Genomic DNA, 23,630 nt, shown 5'->3' with positions numbered 1-23,630 from the left:
ATCATTTTCTGTTAATGATACATTTTAATAAACTATTTAAATTTTGGCATTAATCTTTTTGCTGTTAGTTTTAGTTTTATGAGAGTCAGAGAAGATAAGGAGCAAAATTTTTATGCTGTTCATAATCAAAATTTTATTAAAGCTTAAATATCAGCAAATATCAGCAAAGTTTGAATGGAAAGATAGGAGAGGAGGAATTTGTTTAAAAAATTTTTTTAGTGACACAAAGCTTATGTCACTAGTTCTTTCAGTTTATATTCATATTATGTTATTTGGTGCAAAAATTGTTGTGTCTTCACTATAATAGGTAGTTATAAAACAACAGTGAGAATTACCAAGCTGGGCATGGTGGTGCAGGCTTGTAATACCCACACTTGGAAGGCACAGACAGGAGGATCGAGCAGGTTCGAAGCCAGCCTCACTGGCTTCAGACACCCTGTTTCCAAATTTAAAAAAATATAAAAATTAGGTCTGAGAGTGTAGCTCGGAGGTAGAAGGGTTTCCAGGAACCCTAGTACCACAAAAAAATTGCTAAAATTATATTTCTGTCTGTAGTTTTTACTTTTCTGAGACCAAAAAGGTCATTTACAGAAATAAATTTTGTTAGATTAAAAGGATGACCTAACTTATTTCTGAAAAAGGTGATTGTCTTGCCCCTCTCTTCCTAGCTCCTCCCCTCCCTTTTCTTTCCCTCCCCTTCCCTCCCCTCCCCTTCTCTTTCCTTCTTTTCCCTCCTTTCCTTTCTTCTCTTCTCCTTTTCTTCTTTTTTTTGCACTGGGGATTGAACTCAAGGTAGTTCTTCCTCTGAGCTACACCCCTATCTCTTTTTATTTTTTTTTATTTTGAAATAGGGTCTTGCTAAGGCATTGAGTGTCTTGCCAAATTGCCGAGGCTGGCCTCAAACCTGAGATCTACTGTGTCAGCCTCTCAAGTGCTGGGATTATATGTGTGCCCCAATAGTGGTGGTGTTTTCTAAAAGTGTTCTGCTTTAGAGTGCATCGTAGCACAGGTAGACACTAAGAGATACTGACTGCACTGTTGTGGAATGTGTCTGCTTGTTGAGACACTGCTTCTAAGCACTTGCCATGCAGTGCCTGTTTGGGAGGTGACATTGGGGCTCTTGTGACCATCTGTGATGTCACCTCTCCAGCTGAGCCTCAGCCTTCAGGAACACACTGTTCATGCCGGGATGGTGCAGAGCGCCAATGAGAGCCAGGTCACAGGCTTCATCTTGTTGGGGTTTTCTGATCATCCTCGGTTATTGAAGGTCCTTTTTGTGGCCATCTTGAACTTGTATTTACTGACCATTCTGGGGAACTCCACCATCATTCTGGTATCCCGCCTGGAGCCCAGGCTTCATACACCTATGTACTTCTTCCTCTCCCATCTCTCCTTCCTCGACCTCTGCTTCACCAGCAGTGTTGTCCCCCAGCTCTTGGTTAACCTGCAGGATCCCATGAAGATCATCACCTATGGGGGCTGCGTGGCTCAGCTCTACATCTTTCATGCTCTAGGGTCCACAGAGTGTGTCCTCCTGGCTGTGATGTCCTACGACCGCTATGTTGCAGTCTGCCGTCCTCTGCATTACGCCTTTGTAATGCATCCACGACTTTGTCACACCCTGGCGTCCATGGCATGGCTCAGCGGCATGGCCACCAGCCTGGTCCAGTCCACCCTCACCTTGCAGCTCCCCTTCTGTGGGCATCGCCGGGTGGATCACTTCATCTGTGAGGTCCCTGTGCTCATCAAGTTGGCTTGTGTGGACACCACATTCAACCAGGCTGAGCTCTTTGTGGCCGGTATCCTCTTCCTCATAGTGCCTCTGTCACTCATCCTGGTCTCCTACGGGCACATCGCCCAGGCTGTGCTGAGGATCAAGTCCACCAGTGGCCGGCGCAAAGCCTTCGGGACCTGCTCCTCCCACCTGGTGGTCGTCACCATCTTCTATGGGACCATCATCTTTATGTATATGCAGCCAGCCAGGAGTAGGTCCAAGGATCATGGAAAGTTTGTTTCCTTGCTCTATACTGTGGTGACCCCCATGCTCAACCCTCTTATTTATACTCTGAGGAACAATGAAGTTAAAGAGGCACTGAAGAAAGTTCTAGAGAAGATTGTAAGGGTAAATTTTACCTGATTTTTGTAAACTTTTTAAAAAACAGTACTGTGGTGAATATCTTTTATACATGGTAAAAAGCACATAACATCTTGTAATTGAATTTTGGAATACTTTCATTTGTTTAAATACTTATGCATGTTGTTGTTTTTCTTGTTGTTTATTTATTTTTTTTTTGTGGTACTGGGGTTCCTGGAAACCCTTCTACCTCCAGGTTACACTCCCAGACCTATTTTTTATACTTTTTTTTATTTGGAAACAGGCCAGCGCGGCTGGCTCCAAACCTGAGTGATCCTTCTGTCTTCCTTCCCTAGCATGGGTTTTACAAGCGTGTTATACCCCACCTGGCTGTTGTTTATTTTTTAGGCACAAGAGTATGAAAGTTTAAGTTAAGGAAAACTGAAAGAAACTCCCGCAGGGGACAGGACCCCAAAGAGGGAGCACATGATATTTTTATTATACAAAATACTATGAAATCTGCCGGGCGTGGTGGCACACGCTTGTAATCCCAGCATTCGGGAGGCTGAGACCGGGAAATCGCGGTTCGCGGACAGCCTCAGCTACTTAATGAGGCCCTCTGCAACTCAGTGAAACCCTGTTTCAAAATAAAGAATAAAAATTTGGGCAGGGGGTGTAGCTTGGAGGTCAAATGCCTCTGGTTTCCATCCCCAGACCCACAAAAAGAACCCCCCTCCAAAATAAAAACAAAATACTATGAAATTTATGTCTAGTTCCAAGTTGCTGGAATTGCATAAATAACAATACCTATCATTGCTATTATAACTTTACATTTCTATTATATAACACGTTTTTCATAATGTTGAGTTATCATCCAGATAAAAGCTTAATCAAACATACTAACAGGTTGATCTTCAGTTTATCTAGGTTAACTCTAAATGGCTTTTGCATATAACATTGCTATTCTGGAAATGAAGTTTGTTTGTTTTTGCAGCTTGACTCTTGGTAAATTTGTGTGAACACATACAATTATATTTACTATTTCTCTTCACTGTAACAGACATTGAGCTACAGAGTCTATAGAAGGAAACAATTCTCTGTGTTTAAACTTATATCTGAATAAATATCTGAATTCAATGACATGAGTGGAACACGATGGGAGGGTCCTATAGGTGCAAATGTGTTGACCATTTCAAATAAAGGATAAGTTAAGGAACCCTCATTTATAACTAGTTAGAAGCAGAGGCATAATTAGGAAGAATGCACTGCCAGGATTTCATGCCTGCAGTGCTGGAGTATGAATCTTTCAATTGTTTATTTACCCATTTATTATATTTTGGGTGTGCAAGTTCTGATTCCTATAGACTGTGCTAGTTACTGGGCTAGTTTTGAAGAAAACTAGCAAGAAGTAAGCATATGCTTAATTTGAATGCATTGCCATTAGGAAAGATGGATTCTTAAAAAAACTATAGGATAATTAGGGAGATGAAATTGGGATTAGAGTATGAAGGAAAAAATAAGTCTCAATGTAGTTGAATGTTAAAGAAAATATGAAACTATTCTAAGTGACCTTTAAATTGTGACTTCAATAAAGCTCTAGTCCTGAAGGATTTGGATACAGAAGGGAAGAGCCATCAGGAGACTCTGCAGGAGGCAAGGCACCCAAGATGTCAGGTGGAGTTTTATTCTGTGACCCTAAATCTGAGTAGTATGGGTGTCCCCTCCATCAATTACACAGGCTATTGTATTTCAACCGCTATCCATAAATCTCTAAAAATTCCTGGCTTCTATTCTTAGAGTGTCTATAGTCTTGACCTGGCTCCTTATAAATCCCTAAGTTTAGAACAATTTAAACAAAATTGTGTTTTGAGCAGGACCTTTCATATCTTCTTTGGAACACTGCATTCCTTCTCCACATTATAACAAATGATTTTTCTACATAAATTTGATATCAGCAGTTTGGGATCCAGTATAAAAGAGGGGAAGTTATTAAAACATGTTTCCACATATGGACACCATTCTTCCTAAGAGAACCTCAAGAACCATATTGAGGTGAAAAATTTCCAAATCATGAGATAAAAGTAAAAGTAGGATACCCCATTACTTTTTATGGATAAGTAAAACCAGAAAAAATTTATAAATTATGCAGTCTGTAATCATCAACATTTTATTTTAGGAATTTATTTTCTACTCAGCTAGACATTTCCAATGGAAGATTAGGATCTATGTTTATTATATCACCTTTCATGGAGACAATAATTTGTTTGCTAACAGTTCACTTGTAAATTGTGTCAAAGCTAATAAAATAATATATGCCTATTAAATATGTTATCACTAAAGTCTAGTGAAAATTATTTTATTTTATTTTTTTGTGTTACTGGGGGTGGAACTCAGGGGTTTTTCTACCTCCGGGCTATACTCTCAGACCTATTTTATACTTTTTCTGGAAACAGGGTCTGACTAAGTTGACGAGAGCCTCACTAAGTAGCAGAGGCTGGCTTCGAACCTGTGTGATTCTCCTGTCTTAGCCTCCCAAGCACTGGGATTACAAGTATGTGCCACCACACCTGGCTGGAAATCATTTTAAAAAGAGTTTGATGATGCCTTTATTCTCAAGTAATAATAACAGAAGATTTGTTTTCATGCAGGAAAATATTAGAATCTGAAGGAGGCTGTATATTCAGAGTGGAGAGAGTAAAAAAAAAATATAAAGACAATGTAAGAGTACACATATGGAAGTCAGATAAGATTCAGATGTTTGTAACTAAATTCAATTGTAACACATAAACTAATGTCCTAAGTAGCAGTGTGTCAAGAACATTATATTCAGAATATAAGTTTTTGGTCTTAGTCTCAAGCCTTCTACAAAGCTCAATTCTCCACACTTATTTGGACTTGCTTTTTTTCTTAATTTAATAAAACAAGTACTTTACAACAGAAAACATCTTCTTTTAGCCTATACACAGCTAACATTTGGTTATTGTGAATTTGAAAGATTTTGAAATATTTAAGAAATATGCAGGTGTTGGTATCTGTGCACCTTGTTCATTAAATATAGGGATAAAAGTGGTAATGTAATTGAAAACCAAATAAAAGATAATTGTATAATTGGAATAGTGCTGACCTCTTTACTTTCACAAAAAAACAGAGGTGAGAACAAGGGTTAATATTTAAACAAGATGCCTAAAAGGTGTGTCAGCAAGTGGACATGGCATATGAATGTTGGACACATGAATCCAGCACGAGGAAAGGAACCTGCCCATTTTTAATGTCATGGTTACTTTGGCAAAGATTAAATTGATAAGATATAAAGAAACTGGTGTGAAGTTCACTGAATCCAACATTCAAAGATTGCAGAAAGATGAGATTATAAGAGAGATTATATCTAGATTTTCCCCTGATAATTATAAAGTAAAGTTGCTTTGTACTGATGGAGAAAAAATGCTCATAGAGAGTTATTTGGTGCAGGGAATCCAAAGTACAGGTGGAAGAATTGATATTAAATGAGATGAATGGGATCTTCTTTGTTATAAATGGTGAAAATAAGCCAGACGTGGTAGTGCACACCTGTAATCCCAGCATTTGGGAGTCTGAGACAGGAGGATCATGGTTTGTGGACAGCCTTAGCTTCTTAGTGAGGCCCTCTGCAACTCAGTGAGCCCCTGTTTCAAAATAAAGAATAAAGAATAAAAAATAGGGCTGGGGGTGTAGCTCGGAGGTAGAATGCCCCTGGGTTCCATCCCCAGTATCAAACAAAAAAAAATGGTGGAAAGAGAGAAAGGATTTAACAGAAGTAAGCTAGTTTTATGAAAAAGTTATTTTATGGTTGCATTGTAATTTTACAACAGAGTGAGATTCAAAGTGATACATTTATCCATGCAAACATCACTTGGTTATTTCTCTCTGCATCCCACCCTGCGAAGCCCTCCCTCCCCATACTTAGTGAGATGAGAAGTGACATCTTCATCTATGAACATAATGTTATTTGCTCTGCTCCCTTCCTCCATGTCTTCTCTTACATGTGGAAGCAAGGTAGAATACAGAAAACAAAAGCGACTTCAGACAGATGAGAGAGATCACTAGGATGGTGGAAGGCTAGTTTTCTTAAATTGTGCTTTTATTTTGAGTTTTGGATGGGTTCTATTTCCTTTGTAAAATAGATAGTACCAGAATGATGTTCAGGGGAGAAGAAATGTCTCACACTAGGGAAATGCACATGTCTCTCCTCCCTGGGAGATCCCCAGATAGTCAGCGCCTCAGCTAATTGCTTGCTAGGGACAAAGGCATTCCCTGAAGACTTGGCACCCATAAGCAAAGCACGACCTTTATATGGGGTTGTCACTGCTCCTACTTCAGGAGCCCCTTGCCTCCCTCATAGTCTCAATACCACAAAACAGTTTATTCAGGCTTGGCTTCTATGAAAAATCTGTGGGAATTATATAGACACGGAAATACAAAGCTAAAAAAAAAACGCTACACAACTTGCTTTCTGAAAATCCGAAAAATGTGAATATACTTAACCATTTCTGACAGTAAGTAAGAATTCAGGGTGTTTAGCCTTGAGTGTCCTTTTATCTTCATGGAGTTCATAAAAGCGAATGAGGTCAAAACCTTACTTTTTTTTCATGGTTGAGTTCGTGCTACCATAAAAGGGACAACGATGTGTGGGAGGGCAGGTGAATAATCTGGATTTCATATTTATTCTGACAAGTAGAAAATGAGATATTTCTTGCAATTTCTCACAAGTGACAGTTATTGCCACACACTTGATTAGTATAACAATGACACTTATGAAATGAATATTTTTATAAGAACACAATAAATATTATAATCATGGTGACGATATATTGATATAAAGCTAGAAAGGTAGATACACAGACACACAGAGAGATGCATAGAGATACACACTCGATTCGACAACACAACTGTACAATACCTGTGAAACAGTCCCCCAGTGGGATTTCAGCCTCTCTAAGAACTGCTCACGAAGAACACTGAACTGTGGGGTCTTTCTCAAGTAACACAGCACTGCAGACTCTGAAGCTGGGAGTTCTAAGTTAGCTCAAAGGAATAGTGTCAGCAGCACTTAACCAAAATGATTACTGGTTTAAAATATTGAATTGTGAATCTACCTTTCTAGCTATTTATTAATACTCAGTCTACTTATCAGAAAGACTGAACTATCATCACCTCACAGCTTCGGCCAGCCATACTGCAGTGTAGACAAAGAGCAGAGATTGGTTTAATTAGAGTCATAGCTGGAACAGTTTATAGGACGGATATAGACATAGTCTAAGACTGTATGATTATGAGGTTGTATTTTAACATTTACCTCCAATGAAATCTCTTAAGTGGGAAAGGAGACAAATGAAGGAAATGAGGGAGAGGAGTTAAAAATGGAAAAATGGAGCCCGGCGTAGTGGTGTTCTTTTTAAATCCTAGTACATGGTTTGCAGCCAGCCTCAGCTATTTAGTGAAGGTGTCCATAACTTAGTGAGAGCCTGTTTCAAAATTAAAAAAAATAATAAAGTAGGGCTGGGGTGTAGCTCGGATATAGAATGACCCTGGGTTCCATCCCCAGGACCACACACACACACACACACACACACACACACACACACACACACAAATTTAAAGATATTTTAACATCATTTAGATTCTTGTTAATAAAGGAATGGCTGTGATGATTGGGCGACATTCCTGTTTCCGCTGCTGTTGTTGGATTATACAGACTATGATTACCCAGGAAGGGTACTGAAGAGGTCACCTTGCTGCAGGTAGTTGCATGAGTAGACTCAGCATAATGAGGGCAGCAGGAGAGGTGGGCTGCTCAGCAAGGCAGGTGGCAAGTTGGGTGTAAGGGGGCACAGGGCTGCCCCAAGGCTGCAAACTAGACTGGGGCCTTGAGCACTCCTGGATGGCACTCCCAGACACAACTCTGCCTCCCAGTGGTTAACTGGAACCAGAATTAGGCACAGATCATGAAATTTACTACCTCATTCTTCAACTCATATCTGCCTATTATATGCCTTAGCTTCTTTGATTATTATTATTATTATTATCATCATCATTATTATTTATTATTATTATTTAGCCAGTTAATTCTATAACATCAGGTAAGATATTCTAACTCAGCCTTGTTCAAAACACATTTCTAAGTTTCTTAACATGGATTTCAAAGTCCTTCACAACTTAAAGCATAGAATTAATCACTTTATACTTTTATTGTTTTCTACTTACACACACACACACACACACACACACACACACACACACACACTATTTTAAGAAACCTACAGGAAAAGGCCTTCTCTGAGATTGCTTACATGACTTGCTCTGCTTGGAACGCCTTTCTTACCTGATTGGTTCTGTGTATGAAGTCTCAGTTTGCTCTCAGCTACTCTGTACAGGCAGTTGTGGCCACCCACCTCAGGGACTTGTGTAATACCAGCCTTTGTTTCTCTTGTCACATTTAGTGTAGAGATTCTCAGTTACAGGGACAAATGGGCATTAGAAATGTAGGGAAAGACAGAGAAAGACATCTGAGGTTACCCTGAGCCCACAGGACATAGACCTTCCTCGTGTGTGTGTGTGTGTGTGTGTGTGTGTGTGTGTGTGAGAGAGAGAGAGAGAGAGAGAGAGAGAGAGAGAGAGAGAGAGAGAGAGAGAGAGAGAGCGCCAGTCTGACTCTGCAGGGAACCTATATACAGGCACTGGACACTGGACTCCTTACTTAAGACCCATGCTGTCACTTTTCAATTAAGCAGGAAAAATAGCCTGCTGATGGGATTATGAAATGAATTATGAATTGGAAGTCTTGGTAAAGTAGACAAACCTTTTCTGATGAAAATCATTCTCTATTAGGTCATATTTTTGTATTTTTCTCATCCTGAAAACAAAGCACAGAGTCATAGTACCAGTTTCTCTTCCTTTCCATTAAAATTTGGTATTAGATATGTGTTGTCATTTTCTTTTCTTTCCTTTTATTTTTGTGGGTCTGGGGATGCAACCCAGAGGCATTCAACCTCCGAGCTACAGCCCCTGCCCTATTTTTTATTCTTTATTTTGAAACCGGGTCTCACTGAGTTGCAGAGGGTCTCACTAAGTAGCTGAGGCTGTCCACGAACCACGATCCTCCTGTCTCAGCCTCCCGAATGCTGGGATTACAAGAGTGCGCCACCATGCCCGCCGGCTATGCTGTCATTTTCGTTCAATTATTTTTCTCTGACTGATTTTCATTCAGTTAATGCTGTGGCTCTCTGTAGTACTCAGTCAATTCATAAATCTAACTTATGTCCTGAAGTATCCCTAGCTGAGCCTCCTGACATCAATGTGCTTCCCCACCCACCCCAGTCAAAGCCAGACAAGTGTTTGCAAGACAGGACTAGAAAGTGCCACTCTCCCCAGAGCCTTTGTTGAGGTCTTCCTGCCTCTACAGAAAGGCTGAGAAGCTCAGTGAGGTCTACACAGTACTGCTGAGGCTACCTATCCTAGACCTACCCTTAGCACCCACGGGTCTGATTCTCTCACATAGCAAGGGGATCGTATACACACTGCGTGCAGAGTTTACCCAGCACCTGAGATGCTCTTCATGAGACTTTTGCATTTCTGTCTAAAATTTAATTTGCACTTTTGCCATGTTTAAAGGTAAGTAGCAGTTTTAATAGATCTATCAGGGTATTCTCTTTTATAATTTTTTTGGTGCATTGTAATTCTACAACAGTCTCTTAAACTGTGTTTATAAGAATGACAACATATTTTAAAATCTTTATTATTAATACATATTCTTTACTATTAATCTTTATTAATGACATAGACTTTATTATTCTATATATGATACTTTTTAATATTAAGGTCATTTTGTTAGCTTATTTAAAGAATACCTAAATAAATGAAACATACTTTTAAGAATAATTTTAATTTTTTGATATTTTAATCATTGGGTGAAATTGTATATCTTGTTTCATAAACTTTGGTTCCTAAATATGTCTTTCAATTTCTTCTCAGTTATTAATTTTGTTACACATCAAAAATGATCTTTTATCCCCTTCTATACAAATCTTACCCATTTTAAAGACCTTGTTTTAAGTAGTTTCATTGGAAGTGCATCTATGTCTCTACATTTGAAAATAAATTTTCATGCATTTTTTGAAAACTGTTTGAAACAAATTTACCTTGTTTGGTCTTTTGAAATTTTTAAAAAAATGTATATTTTTTCATTATGTAACTATTAGATTTTGTTTTGTCTCTATAGAGACTATTAAGCCCTTGGACTACTTAACTTTTCCTCCTGCTCAGTGCTCAGAGATGCAAACACACTCATGTGTGGAGGTGAATTTCCTGTCCCCATTTGTGTCTACAATTAGATTTTGCATATATAGTTTTGTCCACAATTTTTAAACTGTAGCGATGGCATTACTTCATTTGGAGAGGCTCTTGTTCTTAGTAGTAGATGCTCGATACATAAGCAGATATTCGCTTTGTTTCCCAATCAGTTTTCAGATCATCCTGAAGTTAAAGTGCTCCTGAGTTTTGCAGTGTGTGTGTGTGTGTGTGTGTGTGTGTGTGTGTGTGTGTGTGTGTGTGTTTACTTGTATTTACTGGGCATTCTACCTCTGAGCTACTCTCCAAGCCCTATTGTTTTTAAATTTTGAGACAGGGTTTCACTCGTTGCTGAGTGCTAAATTGCTGAGGCTGGCTTCAAACCTGTGATCCCCCTGCCTCAGCCTTCCAGGAACTAGGATTACAGGCACCTGCCACATGTCTGGCTCCTCATGAGTTCTGAAGAGCCATCGGGCTGCAATGAAGAAATTGGACTGATGCCTCTGGTTGCAGCGGGTTAGGGAGAGTGAAGAGTGAGACTCCTCTGTCTAGTGATTCTCTCAGCCCCATACTGTAGTTGTAGGTGAGCCCTCTCTTCTTCCTGCAGGTGCAGCTTGCTCTCCAGGGATGCTCGAGGCCAATGGGAGCTTCCTCAGCGGCTTCATCCTCCTGGGCTTCTCAGACCACCCTCGGCTGGAGGCCGTGCTCTTCGGATTGGTCCTTGTCTTCTACCTGCTGACCCTCGTGGGCAACATCATCATCATCGCCGTCTCGCACCTGGACCCCGCGCTCCACACCCCCATGTACTTCTTCCTGGGCAACCTCTCGGTGCTGGACCTCTGCTTCACCACTAGCCTGGCCCCGCAGACGCTGGTGAACCTGCGGGGGCCGGACAAGAGCATCACCTACGGCGGCTGCGTGGTGCAGCTGTACGTGTCGCTGGCGCTGGGCTCCACCGAGTGCTTGCTGCTGGCCGCCATGGCTCTGGACCGCTACGTGGCGGTGTGCAGGCCGCTGCACTACGTGACCAGCATGAGCCCGCGGCGCTGCGGGCGGCTGGCGGCCACCTGCTGGCTGGGCGGCGCGGCCAACTCCCTGACCCACGCCACCCTGGCGCTGCGCCTGCCGCTGTGCGGGCGCCGCCGGCTGGACCACTTCATCTGCGAGGTGCCGGCGCTGCTGAAGCTGGCGTGCGCCGACCCTGCGCAGAACGAGCTGGTGCTGTTCGTGGTGAGCACGCTGTTCCTGGTGGTGCCGCCCGCCCTCATCCTGCTCTCCTACGGCCTCATCGCCCGCGCCGTGCTGCGCATCCGGTCCGCGGCAGCCAGGCACAAAGCCCTGAGCACCTGCTCCTCCCACCTGGCAGTGGTCACCGTCTTCTTCGGCACCGTCATCTTCATGTACCTGCAGCCCAGGGACAGGTACGCGCAGGAGCAAGGCAAGCTCATCTCCCTCTTCTACACCATGGTGACCCCCGCCCTCAACCCCATCATCTACACCCTGCGGAACAAGGACGTGAAGGATGCGCTGTGCAAACTGCTCTCAGGGAAACTGTGCGCTCTGCGCCCCTGAGGTGCTGCGCGCGGAACTGAGGATAAGCCTGCTTCCGAGCCAAAGCTGCAGCCGAGTTTATGCCGACTCACTGCCGCCCAGTTATCTCATCCTCCTGAGAGATGATTCCGTCTGGTGCATAAGTAAGCAAACCGATACATAGTCATCTAAGTCAAAGCTTGAGCCATAGAAAAAGACGCATGCGCAGAGAGAAATCGCACCACTATGTGGACATTCTACTTCTGACACTTATTCACAGGAATTCAAATAATCAGATTAATTATTTACCAACTGTTTATCCAGGTTACAAGACTTTTATATTTTCAATGGCAATGAAATGTTTTCATCTAAATAGCTTATATTTATAAAACTCCCATTAAAGCTACATATTGGAACATACGCAATTTCCACATGCTTTCTCTGCCAAAGCAGAATTAGTGCCCACTTTTACTCCCAATTTATTGATTAGTAGGGTGTCTCAATAACTATTCTTTTCCAGAAACCAGTTTTCATTTTAAGCTAGGCGTGGTGGCATACCCTTGTAATCCCAGCATTTGAGAGGCTGAAACAGGAGGCTCGCGGTTCATGGACAGCCTCAGCTATTTAGTGAGGCCCTCTGCAACTCAGTGAGACCCTGTTTCAAAATAAAGAATAAAAAAAATAGGGCTGGGGGTGTAGCTCGGAGGTAGAATGCCCCTGCATTTCATCCCTAGTACCGCCAAACAAAACAAAACAAAACAAAACAAAACAAAACAAAACAAAACACACATTTTAAGAAGGGTCAAAAGAAACAAAATATATTAAACATTTGTTGTTTTATAACTTAGTGCATTTTCTTTTGGGGCCCGTAGGTCACTGTAAGCATGGTAGATGCATGTCTTTTGAAAGAAAAAATAATCTCATTATTGATCGAAACATTTCACACATTAGACAGATATGATTAATTAGAATTCAAAAGGCATCATTTCCTTTTTGGAAAAATAGCTTTAGTGAGGCTCAATTGCTATACAAAAGGTGTAGATATTTAATGTATACAATTGGATGAGTTATCACATATACATACATCTGAGAAAAGGTCACCACAGTAGTTACAGTATTATACATATCTGCCACCGCTATAGTTGCCTTGTGCCTCTATTTTGTTGTTGTATGACAAGAACACAGCATCAGATCTATCCAACAATTTTTTTGGTACTAGGGATTGAATCCAGGGGAGCTCTACCACCAAGCTATACCCTCAGTACTTTTACTTTTTATTTTGGGACAGAGTCTTTCTAAGTTACCCTCACTGGCCTCAAATTTGTGGATCTTCCTGCCTCAGCCTCCCAAGTGATGAGGATTGCAGGCATGAGCCACTGCCTGTCTACATTTAAACAAACACAGTGCAGAGCATTGCTGTTAACTATGAGCACTCAAAGCTCATTCACCTTGCAGAACTGAAACTTGATTGAACAGAAATCCCCATCTCCTCTTCTTGCATATCCTAGCAGCCACCATTCTATTCCCTACTTTTATGACTGTCACTATTTTAGATACCTCATAGAAGTGCAAAATGTACTATTTTATCTTCAGTGTCTAGCTAATTTCATTTAACATAATGCTCTTGAGGTTCATCTATGTTCTTACAAATGGCAGGATTAAAAAAATTTATTGGTGCATTGTAGTTATACATCTTAATAGAGCACAAGATGGTAGAGGCATACATGCACACATCACTCATTTAGCCTTTCCCCAGTTTCTACCTCATTCCCTACCCACCCTCCTTCTCATATTTGGCTTACTGTTTGACTTTGATATGTTTGTTAATGTACATCATGTACACTAGAGAATTTCCTTCTTCCCCCTTTCCACCCACCTCAGTTAGGTCACCTTATTTGCTCATCTATAGTATCTTCTTCATATAGAGTTTCTCCTATGGCCCATTTTCTCCTTAGCTTCTGCATATTAGAGAGCATCCAATTTCTTATTTTGTGACTGACTAATCTCACTTGGCATGATGTTCTCCAGTTCCATCATTTTCCTGTAAATGACATAATTTTGTTCTTCTTTATGGATGAGCAAAATTCCATTGTGTACATATTCCATAGTAACCCATTTGTAACCCATTCATCTATTGATAGACATCTTAGTTGGTTCCATACTTTGGCAATTGTGAATTTTGCAGCTATGAACATATATATGCATTCATTAGTTTGGTAGTTTGGTTTCCATTCTTTAGGGTAGATACCCAGAAATGGTATTGCTGGATCATATGGTAGGTTCATTCCCATTCTTCTGGGAATCCGCCATACTGTTTTCTGAAGTGGTTTTTACCAATTTGCAATCCCACCAACAATGTATTAGAGTTCCCACTTCTCCACATCCTCGCCAGCATTTGCTGTTGTTTGTGTTTTGAATGACTGCCATTCTAGCTGGAGTTTGGTAAAATCTCAGGGTAGTTTTGATTTGCATCTCTCTGATTGCTAATGATGCTGAGCAATTTTTCATACATTTATTGGCTATTTGAATTTCTTTTTGTGTGAAGTATCTATTTAGTTTACTTGCCCACTTTTTTATTGGGTAATATTTTTTTTTTTTAGTGTTGAGCTTCTTGAGTTCTCTGAATAGTCTAGATATTAGTCCTCTATTGGAGGAATAGTTGGCAAAAATTTTCTCCCATTCGGTTGGCTCTCTGTTGAGGTTGTTGATAGTTTCTTTTGCTTTACAGAAGCTCTTCAGTTTAATGCAATAACATGTCCTGATCCACCTTTTAGTTTCTTGTTCTTTTGGAGTCTTGTGGAGAAAGTTTTTATCTGTGCCTGTGTTGTAGTGTTGACCTATGCCCTCCTCAAGAAACTACAAGGTCTCTGATTTGATTTACAAGTCTTTGATCTATCTTAAATTAACTCTTGTACAGGGTGAGAAAATGAAACTATATGAAGGAAATAAGGGAAAGAAGAAAGAAAGAAAGGAAAGAAGGAAGGAAGGAAATCAGGTGATATATTTCTATACTGGAATATTATTTAATTAAAAAATCCTATGTTAGATTGTCACACTATTGTAATGGTTTGAATCTGGAATGTTGTACCCAAATCCCATGTTTTAGGCAATGTAGCAATGTTAAAAATGGAAAAGATTGGATTATGAGCATTCTGACCTCATCAATGGGTTAATCCACATGATGGGCTGATAATATCTAGGGGACTTACTTGAAAGTAATGAAAATGATAGGCAGACAGGGCATGGGTGGAAGAAGTAGATCACTAGGGGCAAGTGCTTGGGGCCCTGTATCTGTTCTTGGCCTCTTCATGTCTCGCTTTCAGCTTCCTGGCTACTGTGAGCCCAGCAACATTACTTCACCATGCTATCACTATGATGTTTTTACCTGGGAGTCAGAAAACCTCTGAAATCATGAGCCAAAATAAACAAATAAAAAACCTCTCCTTCTCTGAGTTGTTCTTGTCAGTTATTTTGTTCATAGCAATGCCAAGCTGACTAACCCAACTATTTCTTTTTTTTTTTTTTTTTGGTGGTACTGGGTTTCTTGGAAGCCCTTTTACCTCCGTGCTACACTCCCAGACCTATTTTTATATTTTTATTTGGAAACAGGGTCTCTTAATCCAGTGAGGCTGGCTCTGAACCAGCGCGATCCTCCTGTCTCCACCTCCAAGCACAGGGATTACAAGCATGCGTCACCACGCCCGGCTCCAACTATTCTTAATTGGCAACATTTTTCTCCCCGCTCATTACTTTCAATACATCATCTTATTGGTCTGCTAGGTGCTGCCTGTGTTTAAATTAATATTTCTTTCCGGGTGTGGTGGTGCACGCTTGTAATCCCTGCACTTGGGAGGCAGAGACAGGAGGATCGCGCAGGTTCAAAGCCAGCTGCTCTGGCTTAAGAAACCCTGTTTCCAAATATAAAAAAATAGGTCTGGGAGTGTAGCCCGAAGGTAGAAGGGCTTCCAAGAACCCCAGTACCACCAAAATTAATTAATTAGTTAATTAATTAATATTTCTCAACATGAGTTGGAAAGTTCTGTCCCATCATCTTGGTAGTATAACTGTATGGAAGACTTTCTTGACAGCAAAAGGACAAACAAAAACAAACTTTTAAAAGTAACATAGACAGCCAGGTGTGGTGATACACAGTTGTAATCCCAGCACTTGGGAGGCTGAGACAGGAGGGTCACACAGGTTCAAAGCCAGCCCCAGGTACTTAGTGAGGCTCTCAGCAACTTAGTGAATCCCTGTTTCTAAATAAAATATAAAATAGGTCTGGGAGTGTAGCCTGGAGGTAGAAGGCCCCTGGGTTCCATCCCCAACGCCACAAAAAAGTAACATAGTCATAAAAATTTACCATAAAATTAATACCTTTTATTTATTGAAGATAATATAAAAAGAAACACCCAACTATACCCTGGAAAGCAGCCCATTTTATCAACAAAGAATTAGTATTTGATATGTGAAGTTAACTTCTGCATATCAATAAAAACAATCCACTTTTTGCAGTACTGGGGATTGAACCCAGGGACATTCTACCTCCAAGCTACATGCCCAGACCTACTTTTTATTCTTTATTTTGAAACAGGGTCTCATTAGGTTGCAGAGGACCTCGCTAAGTATCTGAGGCTGGCCATGAACCTGTGATCCTTCTGTCTCAGCCTCCCGAATGCTGAGTTTACAAGTGTGCACCACCGTGCCTGGCTAAAATAATCCAATTTAAATGAGGAAAGTTAAACAGCATTACAGGAGGTAAAAGATCTCTACAAAGAAAATTATAAAACATTAAAAAAAGAAATCAAAGAAAACCTTAGAAGATGGAAAGATCTTCCATGTTCAGGGATAGGCAGAATAAATATCAAAATGGCCATCCTCCCAAAAGTGATCTACAGATTCAACACAATGCCCATTAAACGGCCAAGATAATTCCTCACAGACATAGAAAAATAAGTCCTTAAATTTATCTGGAATAACAAAAAGCCCAGAATAGCCAAAGTAGTTCTTTAGCAACAAAAATCATGCAGGAGGAATCACAATACCTAACTTTAAACTATACTACAAAGCCATTGTAATAAAGTATTAAGAATGAAAATCTAGGCCGGGCGTGGTGGCGCACTCTTGTAATCCCCACGGTTGGGAGGCTGAGATAGGAGGATCGCATGGGTTCGAAGCCAGCCTCAGCTAATTAGTGAGGCTCTCAGCAACTTAGTGAGACCCTGTTTCCAAATAAAGTATAAAGTAGGTCTGGGAGTATAACCCGGAGGTAGAAAGCTCCTGGGTTCCACCTCCAGTACCACCAAAAAAAAAAAAAAAAAAAAAATCGGAACAGCCGGGCCCTGGTCTTGGTACGTAAGAACCTGGGTCCCGGGCAGGGGTCTGGTGTGCCCTGCCCGACCCCGGAAGAGCCAGGGCCCGGGTCGCGGGACTCTGGGCCCCGGGCCAGACCGCGCGTAGCACGCCAGACCCCTGGAGAAACTGGACCTAGTAAGACCCTGGGTCCCGGGCAGGTGGGGCATGCCGGACACCGGAACAGCCTTGGCCAGGTTGCAGGACTCTGGGCCCCAGGCGGAGTAGTGCGGAGCACACTGAACCCATGAGGAAACCGGGCAGGGTCACAGTGCTACCGAGTGCCTGATCCCACTACCTCCTCAAACCACACATACTGTCTTCACTTATTAAAAAAAAAGAAAATAAAAAGAAAAAGAAAATATTGGAGAGGAGTTAAGAAGGCTGTGGCGGATGGCAGGATATTGGAGATGCAGACAAAATTTATCCAAATGACCTGGAACTTATGGAAAAATTCCCCGTGAAGGAGGACTGCTGTTTCTCTATATTGTTAAGAATCTTGGATATCACCTGTAAGAAGAGAGACTTTAGCGGAGACCAAGGAGAAAGGCGGTGCTGAAAGTGGTCTCCACGTTGGTGGTGGAGACTTATATTCTGAAGAAGCAGAAATCGGAGCCTACCAATCTTGTTTTTTTGGAGAAATTACACCAAATGTCGAATGCTACCGTTGTGCATGCTTAAGAACACTGGACAACATTCAGAGTGGAAAAAGAGCTTGGGAAAGATTTGAAATGGTGGAGGCAGTGGCAATGGCAGTGGCCAGTACTCAGGGGAGGCAGAGATCTGATGCATTACACCTGGAACCTTTGAAATAATAACCCCAGAGGCAGAATGCTACCACCACGCACCCTTGAGAACATGGGACAATTGGTTGGGCGAAGAAGGTGCTTGGATTGGAGCCTGCCATGAGGCAAGGCCGGTGCTGGAGCCCCCGAGGCCGGGATCGGAGCCTGCCGAGGGGTTAGGCCGGTGCTGGGGCCAGTGAGGCCGGGATCGGAGCCTGCCATGAGGCAAGGGCAGTGCTGGGGCCTTTGAGGCAGGGGCCGGAGCCTGGCAAGGGGTTAGGCTGATGCCGGGGCCAGTGGCCAGCATCAGAGCCTGCCGTGAGGCAAGGCCGGTGCTGGGGCCTCCGAGGCCGGGATAAGAGCCTGCTGAGGGGTTAGGCCGGTGCCAGGGCCAATGGCTTGCATTGGAGCCTGCCATGAGGCAAAGCCACTACTGGGGCCTCTGAGGCTGGGATTGGAGCCTGCCAAGGGGTTAGGCCAGTGCCGGGGCCAGCGGCCGGCATTGGAGCCTTCCATGAGGCAAGGCTGCTACTGAGGCCTCCGAGGCCAGGATCGGAGCCTGCCGAGGGGTTAGACTGGTGCTGGGGCCAGTGAGGCTGGCATCGGAGCCTGCCATGAGGCAAGGCCAGTGCTGGGGCCTTCGAGGCCGGGGTCGGAGCCTGCTGAGGGGTTAGGCCAGTGCCAGAGCCAGCGTGGCTGGGATCAGAGCCTGCTGTGAGGCAAGGCCAGTGCTGGGGCCTCTGATGCTGGGATCGGAGCCTGCCAAGGGGTTAGGCTGATGCCGGGGCCAATGGCTGGCATCAGAGCCTGACAAGAGGCAAGGCCACTACTGGGGCCTCAGAGGCCGGGACTGGAGACTGCCGAGGGGTTAGGCCGGTTCTGGGGACAGCGAGGCTGGGATTGGAGCCTTCCATGAGGCAAGGTCGCTACTAGGCTGCTGAGGCCGGTATATGAGCCTGCCTTGAGGCTAGTACAGTGCTGGGGTCAGTGAGGCCGGGATCGGAGCCAGCTGAGGGGTTAGGCCGGTGTGTTGGGGCCAGCGAGACCAGAATTGGGGCCTCCCATGAGGCAAGGCCGCTGCTTGAGCCAGTGAGGTCTGGATCAGTCTACTGTGTAGCCAGGCCACTACTGGGGCTGTCAAGCATGGGATTGGTACTTGCAATGCGGCATGCACAAATATTGCAGAAAATAAAAATCAGATGCTTCCCCTAATCAGCAAAAACTAGGAGGAAAGGGGCAACAGGAAGAGGTTGAGCCATAGAAAGGGCCCTATAGTGAAGCAACTAAGGTGACCAATCAGAGGGTATGGAATAGGGGAGGATGGAGCCCCTTTAAAACGTAGGAGGTACATAAACAAATGTGTCAAAGTTAATCACCAGATAAGCAGGGGATCAAGGGAGTGGGAGGGAATAGGATGGGGGCTTGATGAGGGCTAATTGGATGATGTGTGCTTGTAAATCCTCTCAAGTCTTGTATTCAAATGTGATATTTGATTACAATGCACCAATAAAAAAATAAATAAAATAAAAATGAAAAATAAAAATAAAAATAAATAAATAAATACAAGAAAACCCCATAAAACATAAGTTTAATATTAATATGACTTAATTGTATATCTGAGAAATTGTTAATTGTATGTGCAATGAAATACATTAATGAATAACAGGCATTAAATTCTATTCATAATAATAATAATACAACTGTATTATTACATTTGGAAATAAATTACATTAGTAATGGAAAATCTAAAAAAAAAGAATGAAAATCTAATTTCAGCATCTTCTAAGATCTTCAATTTCTTTTTTCAGTGTTTTATAATTTTCTTTGTAGAAATATTTTACTTCCTTGGTTAAATTTATTCCTAAGTATTTTATTTTTTTTGTGGGAGATCCTGAGTGGAAGTATTTTCTTAATTTCTTTTTTAGTGGATTTATGGTTGGTGTACAGGAAAGCTTCTGATTTTTTAAGGTTGATTTTGTATCCAGATACTTTGCTGAATTTGTTGATCAGTCCTATAAGCCTTTTGGTTGAGTTTGTTGGATTTTCTAAATATAGTATCATGTTATCTGCAAATAGTGAAAGTTTGAGTTCTTCTTTTCCTATTTGTTCTCCTCTGATTTCCTTTTCTTGCCTTATTGCTCTGGTTAGAGTCTCTAGTACTATATTGAAGAGAAGTGGTGATAATGGACATCCTTGTCTCGTTCCTGTTTTTAGGGGGAATTCTTGAAGTTTTTCCCCATTTAATATGATGGCAGTGGACTTATTGTAGATTGCCTTAATAATGTTGAGATATGTTCCTTCTATTCCATTTCTCTGCAGTTCTTTTATCATAAATGGATGTTGAATTTTTTCAAATGCTTTTTCAGTGTCTATAGAAATGATCATGTGATTTTTTGTCCTAGGTTCTGTTTATATGGTGAATTACATGGATTGATTTTCATATGTTGAACCAGCCTTGCATCCCTGGGATGAACCCTACCTAATCATGGTGTATGATTTTCTTTATGTGGTTCTGAATGCGTGTTGCTAGTATTTTGTTTAATAGTTTTGCATCCAAGTTCATCAGAGATATAGGCCTGTAGTTTTCCTTCCTTGAACTGTCTTTATTCGGTTTGGGTATTAGTGTGATGTTGGCTTCATAGAATGTATTTGGGAGAGTCCCAGATTTTTCTATTTCATGAAATAGTTTGAGTAGTATTGGAGTTAGCTCTTCTATAAAGGTTTTATAGAATTCACTTGGGAAACCATCTGGTCCTGGGCTTTTTTTTAATGGTAAGCTCTTTATTGCTGTTTCAATCTCTTTGATTGTTATTGGTTGGTTTAAGTGTTCTGTATCTTCTTGACTCAGTTTAGGAAGGATGTATGCATCTAGGAAGTTGTCGATTTCCTCCAGATTTTCCATTTTGTTGGTGTATAGTTTTTCAAAGTAGTTTCTGATAATCTTCTGGATTTTTACACTGTCAGTAGTAATGTCTCATTTTTCATCCCTTATCTTCATAATTTGGGTTGATTCTCTTTTTTTTTTTTTTTTAGTTAGGTTGGCTAGTGGTTTACCAATCTTGTTAATTAAAAAAAAAAAACCCAGCTCTTGGTTTTGTTGATTTTCTGTATTGTTTTTTCTCTATATCATTAATTTCTGCTCTAATTTTAATAATTTCCTGTCTTCTACTGGCTTTGTGGTTCAATTGTTCCTGCTTTCCAAGGGCTTTGAAGTGTGTTGTTAGGTTATTTATTTGAAGATTTTCTGTTTTTCTTATGTGAACACTCAGTGCTATAAATTTTCCTCTTAATACTGCCTTCAAAGTGTCCCAGAGGTTTTAAAATGTATCTTTATTTTAATTTTTTCTAGAAATTTCTTGATTTCATCTCTTACATCTTCTCTGACCCATTCTTTATTCAGAAGTGTGGTGTTCAGTCTCCACATGTTTATGTTGTTTCTTGGGGTATTCTTTTGGTTGATTTCTAGTTTCATTCCATTATGGTCTGAAATGACACAAGGAAGTATGTAACATTTTTAAAATTTGCTAGTGCTCGTTTTGTGTCCCAGGTTGTGATCTATTTTGGAGAAGGTTCCGTGAGTAGCTGAAAAAAATGTAAACTCCGCTGTAGTTGGGTGAAATATTCTATATGTGTTCACCAGGTCCATTTGGTTAATGGTGTTCTTTATTTCTGAGGCATCTTTACTGACCCTTTGTCTGGAAGATAGGACTAGTGTTGTGAGAGGTGTGTTGAAGTCTCCCAGTATTATTGTATTAGGATTTATGTGTGACTTCATGTCACAAAGAGTTTGATTTATGAAAGTAGCTGCCCCTATGTTTGGGGCATAGATGTCGATTATTGTTATTTTCTCTTGCTGGATTATTCTTTTTACCAGTAAAATGTGACCTTCTTTGTCTCTTCTAATAAGTTTGGGTTTGAAGTCTAACTTGTCTGATATCATAGTTGCTACTCCTGCTTGTCTTCGAGTACCATTAGCATGGATTACCTTGCTCCAGCCCTTTACCTTGAGTTTGTTCCTATCTTTACTTGTAATGTGTGTTTCTTGAAGGCAGCAGATGGATAGATTCTGGTTTTTAATCCATTTTGCCACTTTATGTCTTTTTATTGGGGAGTTGAGGCCATTTACATTCAGTGTGATTATAGAGAGATAATTTTTAATTCCTAACATGTTAAGATCTTATTTCTGTTTGAGATACTGTTTATTCTTCTTTGCTTAGTTGTCTGCTGGATGGGAATTCTTGTTTCTTTGGTTCTGGCGTGTATTACCCATTTCCTCTTTGCATTAATCTCCTTGAGTATTTTCTCTAGCGCTGGTTTTGAAGACATAAATTCCTTCAGTTTCTGTTTGTCATGGAAGCTTCTTATTTCCCCATCTAAATTGATAGATAGTTTTGCTGGGTAGGAAATTTTTGGATGGAAGTTCTTTTCTTTCAAGTTTGGAATATGTTACTCCAAGCCCTTCTGGCTTTCATGACTTTGTTTGGGAAGTCTGGAGTGATTCTAATTGGTTTGCCTCTGAATGTCAGTTGGCCCTTTGTTTTTGTTGCCTTTAAGATTCTCTGCTTGGCTTCCACATTGGTCATTTTGACATTTATGTGGTGTGGGGAACCTCTTCTCTGATCCTGTCTAAAGGGAGTTCTATAAGTTTCCTGAACCTGTGTATTGACCTCTTGCTCTATGTTTGGAAATTTTTCTGCTATTACTTCTTTGAAGAGATTATTGATCCCTTTGGTTTCACCTTCTTTTTCTTCCTCTATTCCAATTATTCTTAGGCTAGCTCTCTTAAAATGGGTCCATATTTCTTCAGTGTCAAATTTCTGCTGTCGGATTTTTTTTCTAATTTAGAAACTATGTGTTTATATTTGGAGTGACCCTTTTCTAGGAGCGAGATTCTATTCTCCATGTGGTCTAATCGGTTGTTTATACTTTGAATTGAGGTCTTTACTTCAATGATTGGATCCTTTTTCTCTTTTAGACTCTCTCTGAATTCTTTTCGAAACACCTCTATTATTTCAACATTATATTCCTGATTTGATCTTCTAGAGATCTCTGAATTTCTGTGTTATCAGGTTCTGATGTTGTGGGGTTGTGGGCATTCATTGCTCCATTGTTATTTCTCTTTCCCATGATTTTGGAAGTTTGTGCCTTCTCTGGGTTCTTTCCTGGGTTACTATGACTTCACTTAAGGTGCTCTGGATCTTGAGTTTGTGGTATCTCAGTCACCAATACTCCTTTATTGGTTTGTCTCACAAAGTCTCAGGCCCAGGGAGTCAATCGAGGCTGCTTTAGACCATAGGGGTGCCGGGCTGGGCATTCTCCCATGGGGAGCTGCAATTGTGGTGTGATATCTCTGCCATCACCCCCCCCCCCACTGGGTTGGACTGCAAAAGTCTCCGACCCAGGGAGACTATTAGCACAAGTCCCTTGAAGTGCAGTACTGGGATTTCTCCTCTAGGGGCCACAATTTGACTCACAGTTGTTGACTGCGCTGATGTGTAGCTGTTGTGGACTTGGTGAACTCGCTGCTACCGCTGCTGACAATATGGCGCTATTGGTATGCCTGCGGCCGT

At 41.4% G+C, this 23,630-nt stretch overlaps 2 protein-coding genes across 2 annotated transcripts; both read left to right on the top strand.

The window, feature by feature from the left end:
* Window positions 1-1,189: 1,189 nt before the first annotated feature.
* On the top strand, window positions 1,190-2,137 carry LOC308265265 (olfactory receptor 2G2-like; the record flags this gene model as incomplete). The annotated part of the gene is made up of 1 exon (XM_080698862.1): window positions 1,190-2,137. The coding sequence occupies one exon, from the start codon at window positions 1,190-1,192 to the stop codon at window positions 2,135-2,137; it is 948 nt and encodes a 315-aa protein (XP_080554988.1).
* Window positions 2,138-11,023: 8,886 nt separating this feature from the next.
* Window positions 11,024-11,968, top strand: LOC308265027 (olfactory receptor 2G3-like; the record flags this gene model as incomplete). The annotated part of the gene is made up of 1 exon (XM_080698657.1): window positions 11,024-11,968. One exon carries the CDS (start codon window positions 11,024-11,026, stop codon window positions 11,966-11,968), a length of 945 nt encoding a protein of 314 aa, XP_080554783.1.
* Between the last annotated feature and the right edge of the window lie 11,662 nt (window positions 11,969-23,630).

Source organism: Muscardinus avellanarius (assembly GCF_963383645.1).
Source record: "Muscardinus avellanarius genome assembly, chromosome: 7".
NCBI lineage: Eukaryota > Metazoa > Chordata > Mammalia > Rodentia > Gliridae > Muscardinus > Muscardinus avellanarius.
This window is presented reverse-complemented; position numbering and strand designations above follow the sequence as displayed.